This window comes from Poecilia reticulata, linkage group LG13, assembly GCF_000633615.1.
Source record: "Poecilia reticulata strain Guanapo linkage group LG13, Guppy_female_1.0+MT, whole genome shotgun sequence".
Classification (NCBI taxonomy): domain Eukaryota; kingdom Metazoa; phylum Chordata; class Actinopteri; order Cyprinodontiformes; family Poeciliidae; genus Poecilia; species Poecilia reticulata.
In genome coordinates, this window is record NC_024343.1 from 9,924,840 (window position 1) to 9,939,214 (window position 14,375).

The 14,375-nt window shown below is 39.7% G+C and overlaps 1 protein-coding gene across 2 annotated transcripts in view; it reads left to right on the forward strand.

The window, feature by feature from the left end:
* The window catches only part of kcnab1a (potassium voltage-gated channel subfamily A regulatory beta subunit 1a), a 97,335-nt gene continuing 82,960 nt past the window's right edge, over positions 1–14,375 (forward strand). The window contains exon 1 of one of the 2 annotated variants that reach the window (XM_008425314.2): positions 1–516. In XM_008425314.2, the coding sequence (XP_008423536.1) occupies positions 236–516 (281 nt within the window). In that variant the 5' untranslated portion in view covers positions 1–235. Of the gene's footprint in view, positions 517–7,355; positions 7,852–14,375 lie in introns of those variants that run through there. The other variant, XM_008425315.2, reaches the window with a different exon arrangement.

Consider the following 14,375-nt stretch of genomic DNA (forward strand, 5'->3'; position numbering starts at 1 on the left):
CAGACAGTCAAAAGGCAGTGAGTAGAATTGAGATCTAACAAACCTTAAAGACAGGAGAGGGGTGAAGAAGATGGCTGACTAATCAACCATAGGGCAGTCTGAAAACTGGCAGACAAACAGAGAACACCATCCTTAACCAAGAGAAGACGAAGAAGGTTAAAACCAGTGCAAATCAAGAGTTTTTTCTGGTTCACCTAAACCTTCCCCAAGAAGGGAAGGACTAACCTCCCGGGCCATGCTAGCAGCGCGGAGCAGCGGAGGAGGTGTTGGGGGGCCTGGTGGTGGACACCAGCCTCCAAATATGCATCGAAGACAGTCGGTGGCCTCTCTCAGTGGTTCCAAAACCCACCGAAGCAACTCCCAAGACTCTAAGCGCAATTCCTTCTCCGGAAAGAAGGTGGCGCAGCAGAGGCATAAAGCAGCGCTGATCAGAGAGTTGGAGACCAGTTGGTACCTTCGAATGTTCGGACTGGGCAAAGAGGAAACCGTTGCAAATAAGACTGGCATGCCCTACAGGTCAGTTAAATCTTGAGAGTGTAAAGAGACACCATAGCCTCAGCGAGGTGTGTCAGGTGTGTTTTCCCTCTCCAGACAGAATACTGTAATCAGTACGGTTTTGTGTGCATCTAGCAATGTTTGGGCTGGACCAACAGTGTTATCCGATGGCATGTGCTTCCCTACCCGTCTGTCCAACCATCCATTTGGGTGTTGTACAAGTCATGCCGGACATAGTGACCTCCAGATTACACTGGTGTCACCTGATCTGGCTATAATGTTATTAGCCTGCATCTGTCTTGCTGGATTTGGCTGTGTTGACATCTTGGACCGCCATGGTGACAAAACATGTTGAGGCTGAAGCGACTGTTTTGATTCTTGTGGGTGTGACTGACCGAGCACAGATGAATGGCTCACTGTTGAATCTCATGTTGGTAATAGCTTTTCCTCATATTGTCTGGTCTAATAATTTTTATTTATGCAAACTGTTTTAGTTCTGCGTTCTCCTTGTCTGACCCTCTGGTTTTGTCTCATTTCATTTTTTTTTGTTGCTGATTTAAATGCTTCATTTGTTTTTGCCCAATTATTCAAGCCTAGAGCCCAAAAGTCATCCATTTGTCACGTTGCCCGTTCCCTCTTCTCTTTCCTTTTCCACTTTCTTTACTCCTCTCCCTTGGTTTGGGCTTTTGTTTGATAAAATTTTTCACAAAAGGAATTAGAGCTTTCCGTTCCATGAAAAACAAGACAAATATTGTGTCTCATGTGTAAAAATATTTACTAAGGGTCACAGAATCATCAGTTCTGTTACTGGAGAAAAACACTCCCATTTTATGTTGCTAGAAACTACAGATGCATATAATGTCAATATTTCTCTTTTAAAGTGGCACCAAAGCCTCCATACACAGTGAGTCCTTATGGGAAGAATCAGGAGCTTGTAAAGGCTTGAATTTTCTAATTAACTGTAAATATTTTCCAACATTACTTCAGTGCTTAAAAAATGGTATTCTCAACCAATTGCTTGATTCATTCTGAAGTGTCCTATAGGCATTCCTAGCTCTGTCTGATGTATTTGCAGTCAGTCGTTCATGGAAAATCTCAAAAGTTAGGCATTCGTACCCCTGAACTGACTCCTCTTGCATCTAAGAGTGAAAGTAGATCCAACAGTTCATTTTAAATAAAATAATTATTTACTAAATTTGAAAGAAAATTCCAAGTCATTAATATCAACACAAACACCAAATAAAACTAAGCACTCTGTCTTTAGTCAAGGCTTTCAGATGTTATCTAAGAGTCCTGCTGACATGTTTGTGGCTACACACTTCTCATAATCTTTATTTACAGGCTCATAAAAGGCTCATATGTTAAGAGCTCCTCCTGACAGGTGGAGGAGGAGTGTGAAGATGGGGTGATTATCTTTAGTAGCTATGCTTTAGAAGTGATGAGCTTAATGGACCACCAATAAAAAGGACTTCACACTGTGAGCCACAGCTAGATCAACAAGACCTCTTGCATTCCTGTCTGTACCCCATTATTACACACAAAAAACTCCCATTAGTTCTGATAATTTTATTTAGTCTGAACGGCATTATTTTGGTAAAGATTCTGTCCTCTTAGTAAAACATCTGATAACAGGTCAGGACCTGGAAAATTCTGAGCTAAATCTTCCCACGTCCTCTGTTCTTGCCAGTCAGACACACACATGCACACGTTCGCAGCCACTCGCAAAAAATGCCTGCCAGCTCTACTCTCTGAGACCCTGACATGGATGCTAAATGGACTGGGTTTTCTCTGTCATTTAAATCAGAGCAACTTCTACAATTTTTGGCACTCCATTGACTCTGCATAAAAACTGGGGCAGAGTACAACCAGGGAAATCCCTGGGATTGTGTAACTCCTCCACAAATATCTGTTTCCCTCTGTCACCCATCCTCCCCTCCCACTCTAATTTAGTGGAAAACCTAATTGCTTTTGACAAAGGTGGAATATTTATGAACTCTCCCTAACTCATATTGTTGACCATTAGGAAGCATGATCAACATAATCTGCTATAACATATTTAATTAACAGTGTGGGAAATTATCAGTTGTATGGGTTTTTGAGTTTTGGTAGATTATTGATTGATGTGTCATTTATTTTTCTGAGGTTCTGTGTGGTGCTTATCAGTAAGATATCCCTTATAGTTGAAAAATGTCATATCTCAGCAAGGTTTTTCAAAGTATAAATCAACATTCAGAGCTGGAACCAAGAGCTAGAAAGATTGATGCTGTCTGCTTTAGCTGGCTTCAGCATTTTCAAACAACTGAACATGTTTGTTCCAGTGGGATGGAAACCTACTGATTTAGATCCAATTTTGTGGCTAGTCCACACACCTTCAGCAAAGCAAGAGCAGGGACTGTTTCAGAAACCTAATGTTAAATTGGTTTTCCATTCCAAAACCAATTTTGATGAGTTGTTTTAAATTGTTGAGCTGATGAGCCCACGTTTCAACTGTCTTACTGCTGATTTGAGAGGTAAAGATTGTACTCTCTCATTTTTTATTTTTCCATCCACTCTGTGAAATGCACCAGTAGCTCTGGCATCAAAACAGACCGTCGGCACGATGCAACCACCGAAAACGTTTTTACAGTGTTGCTTTGAAAGCATTATGTTGATTCTTTGGTTGCTCGATAACAGCTGCAAATTTCAGTCGAGCCAGACGGTGTTTATTTTTGAGCCGATGCTCTCTTTCAGTTTGACGTTAAAACAAAACTCCCTTCAATGTGAAAGGAACCCCTTTCATTTTTTAAAGAATATTTTAAAACCTTTGCAATTTATAACTTTCTAATGAAGCCCAAGCCCGTAGTACTATGAGCTGAAACTATCTGGCCCAGATTGTCCTAACAATTTGTATCTCCTCTGAGGAGAGCAGTGTTGGTTTGTGTGCTGCAACAGCATAATGATCCCAAACACACATCACAACTGTTATAGGAATGAATGAATCTTTCTGAAAGCACGTGGTTTCTCTGTAAACTGCTAAGGAATATTTAACCAAATATGTTTATTCTTACCCTGTGGGACACAGGCAAGCTCTGATAAAACCAACTCTGTTATCCACATTCTTGTTTTACAAATTGCAGAATGTATCTTGTATTTTCTAAAGAAAGAATGGGACATGCCTGTGAGCTGATATAAACTTCTAACCACAACTGCATTCTGGTGTTTATTTTTATTTTCTTGTCATATATGCTCTAAGTAGTTAAAAAAAGGCTGCTGTTAGCTGGACCGTCTGGCTTTGGTCCAATTTCAAGTTGGCGAGTCCGTCACTGGAGCCAACAATATCGCTCATCTACTTTGACAAGGCAGTGGAATTAGGTTTCCTAATACCATTGGCAGCAGGTGTGACAATGCTGTGGAAACATGACTCTGCTGCACAGAGAACAGCAGCACGTGTTCCTGTAGAACCTGTTGGATGAAGCGTGGAGCTGGTGCCAACATTGGCATGTTTCTCGTGCGGCGGCTACGCTTTTGGACTTTTAAATGCAGCTGAGATTTGTAACTACATTAATGTGGGTTTTGTTCAACAAAACAATACATTATTAAGGTGAGATTTCTGAACACCTCCTAAAATGGATGTCATTGTCAAGCTGCACTTAATGTTTGTTTTACCAAACAGTTTTTAGCTTGATAATGCAACATTTACTCTACTCTCACTGGTCTTCATTAAGGTTTTGACTTTCAATAAACAATGGGATTTAATGGATGATGTAGGCCAAGACACTGGTGTTAAACAGGAGCAGGACAGTCCCTCAGGGCAGGAGACTGATCGCTGCCATTATTATCTCAGCCACTCAGTCAAATGGTGAGGAGAAAAACTTAGTTGTTCCAGTAAACAATGTAAAAACACATTTTTATGTCCCGTAGTGTTCAACAACCTCTTGTAAAGCATCCTATGTTTAATCTTTTCCACTAAAAGAAAATCAAGAGGAACAATTTTCTGTGCTGCTCGTTCTATTTCTGTCCCACTGTGGACACTGGATAATTGTCATGGAGCACAATGATTATAACAGCGATTCACTTGGGGGAGCGAGCACGAGGGGGAGGAAAGGGGAGAAATAAAAGATAGAAAACGACAGCTAATTAGTCTCAAGGAGCACGAAGCTGAATGTAGAAGCTTAGAGAGGAAATGTGTAGAACAATAAGCGAAGACGGAGACAAACGAGACAGAACCCTGACTGTCTAAAGCTGTGAAGCGGAGTTCAGTTTGTGTCTGGATGGTCCTCTTCATGGCCTCCCCCTCTGCTTCTCTGCTCTGCCTTTTTTGGTGTTCTTGTCAGCAGCTCACCTATACACATGATGAGCAGCTCGAAGGCAAACGCCTGAAGTCATAACAGAAGTGAGGCAAAAAAAAAAAAATAATAATCCAGAGGAGCAGCAACAAAACATCATCAACCAAAATCAATTTCTGTTTTGATAATACAGACTTTTAGTTTTTACTATTGAACACGTGACCATGCAAAGCCTCTCTCTGTATGGATCCCATGTCTATAAATACATGCTAAACACACTTAGGCACTGCATAAACTCAGCTGACATTCCTGACGCCTGGCTGGATCAGTTTTTCCATCGACCCTGCTGGACAACAAACGCAGCTGCCCCCCCACCCCTCTCCTGCCTCCACCGACCTCTCTGCTTAATTCTGTGTGCTCAGATGTGCATGCACTCGCTTTCACCTTGGCAATGCTGAAAACCTTTTTTAGTTTATAAATATCTATGCTGCATAAAAAATAAAAAAAATGGAGGCTCTGAGGCATAATGGGGGTCATGACTGAATAAGTGCAAACCACTTTTGTTTGCTAAGAAGGTCAAAGACCTGAAATTTGAAACATTTTGGGGCCCAGTGAGAATGCCTTCACATTTTTCATCTCATGATACGACGCTTTTCAAACGCTGTTTATGAATTTATTACAGACGACAACAATAATACGAGTTTAAAGATGGATGGATAGATAACAGACAACGCTGGAATCTTGTATTGTGGTAGTAAAAGTAAACTTTTTTGCAGGTTTTAAATGATGATTTTTAAGAATGGATACATTCTTACCTCTCTCCCCCTAAAGAGGCAGAGGGGTATTAAATATAAATCACCATTTCTGATCTTTACATTCTTTATATCATGTTATAATGTTATTTCCTCATCAAAGACATACCTAATGTGTTTTGATTCTTTCATGGACATTTGAGAAATCATTTAATCTCTTGTTGCAGCCACTCAGGGTGGCCAAGTACTTCCTCTCACCTTTTCTACAAAGCTCTTCTTTGGAGCTGCAGTCTCTTACCGCATACAGCTCCTCCAGACTAGCGGCAGCAGCATTTAGCAGACACCTGGCGGAACATGTGCGTCTGCTGAGCTTATGATACGGACTACTTCTCTGTGCAATGCTCCTACGAATGATTGTAGACGGCATAACGGAGGAGCATTGCTGTGATTATGTGAATGTCGAGAAAATGGAGGCTTCTTAAAGAGACACAGGCCCATTTTCAAGGAGTAAAATTGTGAAGTGAAATTTCGTTTAAGTTGTGTTTGATGTTCAGCATTTGATTCTACTGTAAAATTTCACAGTGTGCATGGAAAGTGCATAATGCCACACCTTTATGAAAACCTACAGAAAAAAAACCAGTGACCTAAGAAACCAAAGAGTAAATGTGGATTTATTCTGAAGCGGTGCATGAGTGAAAACATCCATCATCTGCCTGCATGTGCGGATCTGCAGAAAGAGTGACAGAGTGTATCTGGACACAGATTTCCTCATATGGGAGAACAGCATTTTTCTTCATTCCTACAATTCACTGGAGGACCAGCCATGATGTCACTGAACGTTCTCATGAGAGGACCAGAAGTGTGTGTTTGTGTGTGTAAGCAAAGAGAAAAAAAGCAGCTTCCCCTCTTTATTAATGTGGTTCACCTTATTAAAAACATGTCCTCCAACAGGGTGAAACTGTGCATAACATGCTGCTGGCTATGTACGACAGCGTGTTTGAGAGTTTTTTTTTGTTTCTTTTTTAATTATTGTGGACAAAACTCCAGTACAATTTAATAGGAGGACAGATAAGGAGATGGAATGGTAGGAATTAAACATAGGATAAGAACGAAAACAAATGAATATATGTTTAAGAAAAACTTTTTATAGTAGCTTTGTAATATTAAAACGTTTGAAAAAAGCTAATATATGGGGCACAACTCCCCTCCCCCATACAAAACCTACAAATGTTAAGAGCGAGATGGAGACAAGAAAGGAAACCAGGAGTTGGGAAAGAGCTCGTGATGTAGGGAATACTGGGAGACAAAGGAAGGATGATGAGGAAAATGAGAATGGGAGAACGGATAAAAGGGAGTTGAGGGGGAAAAAAAAGCTAAAAGGAATGAGGGAGTAAAAGAAACCAATGGAGAGAGAGAACGACAGAGAGAGGGGGGCAGGGAGTGGAGGGAGGGAGAAAAATAACGTCCCAGATTCCCAGGCCATTTAACAGGGAGCAAAACCAAACTGAGCTTATATTGTAGTCTGGCTGAGCAAGGGGCAAAGTGACAGCATGAGTGCATGTTTTGTGTGTGTGAGAGTGATAAGAGGGGGGGGAGAGTCAGGGTTATCTGTGAGTGCATGTTGCCACTCTGTGTCTACATGTGGGGTTTGTATGCAGACAACATATGTGGCCCAGCGCATCGAGATGTACATGTAAGGGGAAAAAAACAGTTTTCACTGAGTGGACATGCGGCTGCCTGCTCGTTGATCGGATTCCATTCATTTTGTTGCATTTTTTTTTCTCCCTCGGAGTATTTTAAACTACTTCTTTTTTTTCCTCTTTTTTAAATTGGAGAGTTAAAAAAAACACAAAATCATTTTGTGTTTTGTTTGGAGATAAATCTTCTACTGTTAGGTTTTCATCAAAAGCCGACGTACTCCCCCCTCCTCAGCTCTGCGTGGCGCTGAGTGGGCGAGGGGCCTACCTGGATTACTGGGAGCTTAGATGTTTGTGGGGCACACAAACAGGAGAAAAGAGAGACTGAAAGAGAAGATAAAGTGGCAAAGACAGCTTGAAGATGTACCTGTACAAAGCAACATGCCCGGAGATCCCCAACCCGAAGCAGAAGAATTCCAGGGGTCCTGGCGGAGTCGGGATCCCGAACCAGGGCCTGGGTCAGGGGAGACTGATCAAGCAGGTGTCCATGGGACCAGGGTCACAGTCTTATGCCCCTGTGATGCTGTGGACCACAAACAAAGCCAACAATGTGGGGCAGCTCAAACAGCTGGAGGAGTTCCTCAACTTCCATTCGCTGTCTTTGCACGACACTGTGAGGAGTCAGACTGGGATGGTCTACAGGTAACCCTACCTGGCTTTTTTTTTTTTTTCTTAATTCGCAGTCCGCTCCCTCTGAAATCAGTGTGTAGGTTAGGAAAAGGGGCTGTGTAATATCTCCTGTCTCTATGTGAAAATTAATTTAAGAGAAAAAGTAAAATGTTCACAGTTTAGATAATGAAGTAAGAATTTTGAGTGTGAAGCGCTTTCAAGCTTTCAGAGCAAGATCTACAATCACTCCTGCATTCGTTTTATGCACTTTAATGTTCTTTAATATTCACTTGAATATGCTGTCCACAATGCATTATATGGACTGTTGAGCCAACTTTAAATCTAATTATTTATGGTTCTTAAACAGTTTTAGAGAAAGAAATTAGATTTTTTTTTTTTTACTGAGTTACATACATTAAAGTTGACACAAACTAAAACTTTAACAAAATGCAAATAAAAGTAATAAAGTAATCTTCCATTAAATGTGAATAGAAATTTTAATATTTTGCATCAAATGCCCCTTTCACCTTCTAATGTTATATTAACTTTAACAGCTTTGTATTCTGGACACACAATCGAAACATAACTGTAATCATGTCGGCAATAATTTGGCTCAACTCTGCACTTTAAAAGCAGGTTTTTACCCGATTGACTTAATAATTGACTGTAATAAGAATGTCAGCACTAGATAACAGGATTCAATAGTCTTCCTGTTAAAGGTCTATTGTAAAATGATTGCTATGAATGTAATCCAGTTTCTGTTTTTACGCCGCTGGTGGAAACGACTGTTCTGTGCTTGTCGTCGTTCAGAGGGTTTGTCATGTCTGTGAGTAGGCATCGTGGTTCTAGTGAGTGGTTTGAGTGGATGTGACCAGGACAGTTGATCGCTGCTCAACCCTCAGGCAAGGAAGCAGCATGTAGCTGCCTTGCACACACTGAGCTGTCTTTGGTAGGATGGAAAAGAAGTTGTGCAGAACGAGGGATTTTATCTTTATGTTGTCCTTTTCATGCTTGATTTACTCTAGATCATAGCACTTAAATGACATTCCTGCAGAAATATTGTGTTTGCATTTACAGGGGGCTGTACTCTGTGATTTTAAGATGTGTGTGCATTAGGATCTTATATTTAGAGAGGTTGCCGGCTTAACTTTTCCATGAATGACTGTATGCTTTGGTTATTTGAATAGTCCGTTTATCCCCCAGGGCTTTCTTTCAATTCTCTGCTAAATTCTGCCAACATACTTGAACGTATTACAGTCGGTGTAATAATAACGTGACCTAAACCTATGCTATAGTTGCGCTGGCCTAAAAAAAAGACTGGCAGCTGTTTCCATTAATAAGCCAAGAAATTAAGAAGATCTTATTCTGCACCAACCTGCTTATGGGAACTGATGTTTTCCAGATCGTCCTGCAATAACTCATGCAAATGTATGCCTAAACATTTGGGATTACAGGAGCCTAATATAATGGCTCGTAAATAATTGAGAATCAGTAGTAAAGACTCCTCTGTTGATCAAAGTCACAACAAAAAGGAACATTTATATGCAATGCCATCACTTTCTTAACCACCAGGATGTTTTACTCCTTTTATTGCTTTTGCAAATCAATCATGATCCACACAATTTGGCTTTTTTGACATATATAAATGTATGAATATATATATATTTTTACAAAAAATTATTTTATTTCAAAGTGAAAAGTAATTTCTACAAAATAATGAAATAATATGTGATGTAAAATAAGTGATTTCATAAATATTCAACTGCTTTAAATCAGTATTTAGTAAATACACTATCAGAATTAGGTCTGGGCTTTGAGTAGGCCACTCCAGAACTTCCACCTTGTTGTCTTCATATCTGTGTAGCTTCAGCTGGACGGTTTGGGTCGTTGTCTTGCTGGGAAATAAATGTCCTCTGAAGCCGCAGTTCTCCTACAAATGGAAACAAATTGTCCTCCAGGATTTCCTCATATTTGCTGCCTTCATTTGACCTTCTACCTTTACAAGCTTTCTAACGGCACATTAATGAAAAACTCTCCACTTTGTTGTGATTTATGGATTTGGTGTGCTACTCTTAGAAATATCAGTAGTCACCATCTGCCCTTTCACTACTTTGTGGAGGAAATCTATTTATTAGTCAGGTCACTAGTCTGCAGTCAGACATGCTGGCCAATTGAAATTTTAAACAGTAACATTATTTCAATAAGAGTGATGGTGCCCAGGTTAAAAGGGAGGTGTTCACTTTGTGGCAGCCAGAAATATTTTCATACAAATATTTATTTCTTATAATTGAGGAAAAAATGTTTAACCTTCTTTCAACCGGTAGATGGTAGTGCCCAGCAAAAGATCAGGGGTGGGCATCTTCAAACAGCTAGTCTTCAAGTTGACACGTTTTTCTGTCAAAGAGTAGAAACTGTATCAAACTGTAACTGCAACACCTGCAAATACCTACTTATGCATCAACGAAATCTCATGGTAAAAGCCTTGATATGTTAAAAAAAACCTACCTTTCAAATGTGAGGGGCTTCTTTTATGTTTTCTTGAAACCTTTTTTTATTTAAAATTTTCAGAAACAGAATAAAACAGGAGCACAAAAAGCAATCATTATCAAGATTTGTGCAATTTTTTATCAAATTTTTAATCAGCTCAGAGACAGAACAGATGGTTCTCTTCCTAAACGTTTCAGTTCGGAAAGTTTCAAGCAAATGAATGGAGCATTTCTGCATGCACACACATTTACTTTATCGTTAGTGTTAAGGCTACAAGCTGTGGTGACAGTTGGCTGTTGTTCAGTTCAGAGCATTAAACATTTCCTCCAGGCCGATGCGGCCAATGTTAACACTAATTATGTAATGATGAGGACCAGATACTGTTGCTATGTGTAGTACTTTGTGGGGCCTGTGAGGAAAGCTATATACTAAAATAAAGGCTTCAGAAGTGGATTTCGACAGCCAGCCAGCGCACATGTCTTTCTACAACACAGCTTGGATTCACTCTGACTTCACTTTGTCTGTTTTCTCATTTGCTTTGTTCGTGTGAAATGAGATGCTGCTGTTACAGTTTCCTGTGACATTTTCTGGGATATTTCTGCTTTTTTTTTTAACTTGCAAAATACACCATAATGCCTGGTATGCTTTTTATGTGATGTTATGAAGCTGGGAGAAAAAAAAAACAAAAAAAAACATGCTTTCTAGTAAAAGACAAAAAGCAGAAAGCTTGCACATCCCCTTTTAACCTAAATGCCAGTGAGCCAAAAGCACTCTTCTGATTTTTGATTACTTTCACTGAATTAAAGGGCATCAATTCAATCAGCCAAGTGGAAAGATTAATCAAAAGCCCATGATATTGTTGGATACAGAGGAGAGTGAAGGCTTGAGGGAGGAAGTGAAGTGACATGTAAGCCTCTAGGGGGCAGACAGACATATTACAGGACATATGGTTTGTGCTTGTGTGTCGCGGGATCTACGCACTCACTCTGTGAGGTGAGTATACTGGAAATTATAAAAATGTACTGCCAAAACTTGATTTGATAGGAATGAACTAAAATTCAGTGAAACATCCTCCATAAATTGATGGTGTGTGCGTGTGTGAGATTCTCCGACCCTCTGGATGCTTCTCAATCCCTCTGATTAAACGAGCTAAGCCTGCTTCCAGACAGCAATTTAAAGGTGATGGAGTTAATGCCCTCACACACAGTTGCGTCCTCACGCTACGGCCCCTCAGTGTGCAGGCTTATTTCTGGTCTGAAATGTGCAGCGTTGTTGACATCATAAAGTTTATGTTTTAGTCAAAAGATGAAAAAAGATGTTGAATAAGTATCTGTTAACGTGTAATAAGAATTCCCTTTAGAATACAATAATAATTAAAAAAATCTTCAGATGTATTTGCATTTTTACCTACAGATGCATAACAAACTAATTATCAGTTGTTGTATTTGTGAGTTTCTCTGCGGACTGTAACTCCACAGTATTTACAGAAACTTTGCATATTTTTGTTGTAGTTCATGCCTAAGATATTTGAGAGAAATGCTCTGACATAAGCACAGTAGTACTTCACACGCTAAGGGTTGTTTGCAAAGCACAAGCCCAAAGCTGAACAGTCGGCATATGGCCACGTTCATATTTGCACTCACCTTTCACACACCACAGACCATCTGGGGGACACTCCTGCTTACGTTTACGTCTCGCTGGGGTCCAGACTTTGTTCCTGCATCCTTCGTTATGCTTTAATAAAATGGTCATAGAGAGGGCGCCGCACCTTTCTGCAGACAGGCTCCTCCATGGACAGCCATTTCCAATTTCAGTGCAGGACTTTTTATGCATTTGACTTGTAATGTTTCAATTGTTGATGGTATGATTTTTTCTATGACTGTGTTTTTGTGCTTTTATGATGTATAGCACTGTGATTGATTGAATTATTGTAGGTATTTTGTGAAGAGTCATACAAATTTACAACATGTCTGATAAACACTTCTCAAAAATATTTATGTCTCCTCTGGATATAAAACCGGATAGTTGTATGTGGCTGCAAGTTTAATTTTGTTTGCAGTTGAAGCGGAGACGCCTCCTTTCAAACAAGATTACACAACTACTACAACAAGAGCTGATTTTGACGCTTTGGGTGAAGTAAGGGAGACCTTACTTATACCTCCACCTGACAGTGGAGGAATAAGAAGTGACAGAAGGCAGGGACAAGTTCCCTAGTGTGTCAGATATTTAAGAAATCAGCAGGGACAGGTGCAGACTGTTTGCGTGAAGCGCAATAGCTGGATCACTGCTCTGTAACATTTACAGAAGTTAGAAAACTGTTGCTGCTGTTATTTTAATTTTTTTCACAGTGGTTTATCTACATAGGTGAATTTCAAACACTTTGGTTTAGTAGGCTAAAACACAACAGGCTGAGAGAACACCAATAGTTTTTGTGTTCTCTTATTCTTACTTAAAACAAAAGCAACCAAGTCATGTGAGCTCCAATGTGTTTTTACTGCAAACTACAAGCTTTTCCTCACTGCACTGTGCATATTGAAAACGTTTGTCTACTTCTGCCTGTGTTCTTAAGTAGAAACTGGCCAGGGACTCCCTTTTTTACTTTGCTTTATGGTGCCAAACAGATGGAAACACCATAAAACAAAGTCTAAAGCACTGGTTGCTTGTTTGTCGATATGGGCAACATGAAAACACCAATGAAAGAGGGATTTAAAGTTAAGAAATATACTATATCAAAATAAATTTCTCCCCCATCCAGTTAAATGAAATCTAATTCTCCAATCTCTTCTATGGCCATGAGTCCATAAAACTAAGCACCTGAACAGAAACATTTGCGAAGATTCATCTCTAGATCAGTAAAAAGGTGTCCTATGGAGTAATAAATCAAGCCTCTTTGTCTGTAAATCAAATTTACAAGTCAGTCTTTGTCAGTTGCCAGGAGAAGAGCGATTATCTAAATGTGCTGTATCAAGTGTGAGGGTGCAGATGCAAGATTTTTTTTTTCAGGTTTCATATGAACAATTGTGGTGAGGAAGAATCTGATTGTTCTGCAGAGCCCTGACCTCAATTATGATCAGCAACAAGCAATCTTTCCCTCTCTATTGTGTTACATGTTTGTGGCCGCAGGTTTAATTTTGTTTGTAGTCATTTTGTAGGTGTGTGAGCGTGGTTTACAATTATTCCTTGAAGGCTGTAATGGGTGACTGAGCACAGTTGGCATGCTCCTAGAGAACGAGTGAGCACACACCGACACAATCGCGACACTTGGGGTCGAACGCGCAAACGTACACATGCAGATAAATGCGTCATTTGCTCATCCTTTATTCATCTTGGAAAACGAGTGAATATTTAACAGAAGAGCTGGTGTCCTTTTTGAATACTTAATTGCTCAGACGGACACAGAAACCTACATTTGCGTCGTGCACTTGTGTGTAGACTGGCGTCCAACCGCATATCCACATTACATACGTAATTATGGTTATTAGAGAATTTAAGCTCAATTCTCTGCATTGATTAACTTGTTCTGATCACTGAGGCTGAATTAAGCACTAATTCAAACTATGAACATGTTTAATGGTTTTTGGCCAAGACAAAAAAAATATTTGTATTTTATTAGAGTACATAAGGAATGTAGAGAAGGGGATTGTGCTGAAAGTACTTGACGTATACTGATGTCTTGTATAAATGCAGGTGGGTGTGTTAAACCGTGAAGGGCTTTACACAAAGGCCATTAGAGCGACTAAGATCCTGTGACACCTGTGGCTTGAAAGCAACAAGTGATAAATTACTCTGGACAAAGAGACAGAGAGCATCACCTTCTTCTTTGTAACTAGAAAAGTTGTTAAAGTATCTCTATGTGCAAAATATTGATGATTATGTATGTTATGTTTCAAGTGTTTTAAGAAGGAATTTCACTTCCTCAATCCGTTTTTGCATTCTCAGGCGAAATGAATATTTTGATTAGCGTTCAACAGAAGTGTTAGAAATTACGTACATTTGCATGATTATTCACAAAATTCCTACAAGCCCTGCTATTCACCTAATAAAAAAGCTTTTCAAAATTAATATTTTAT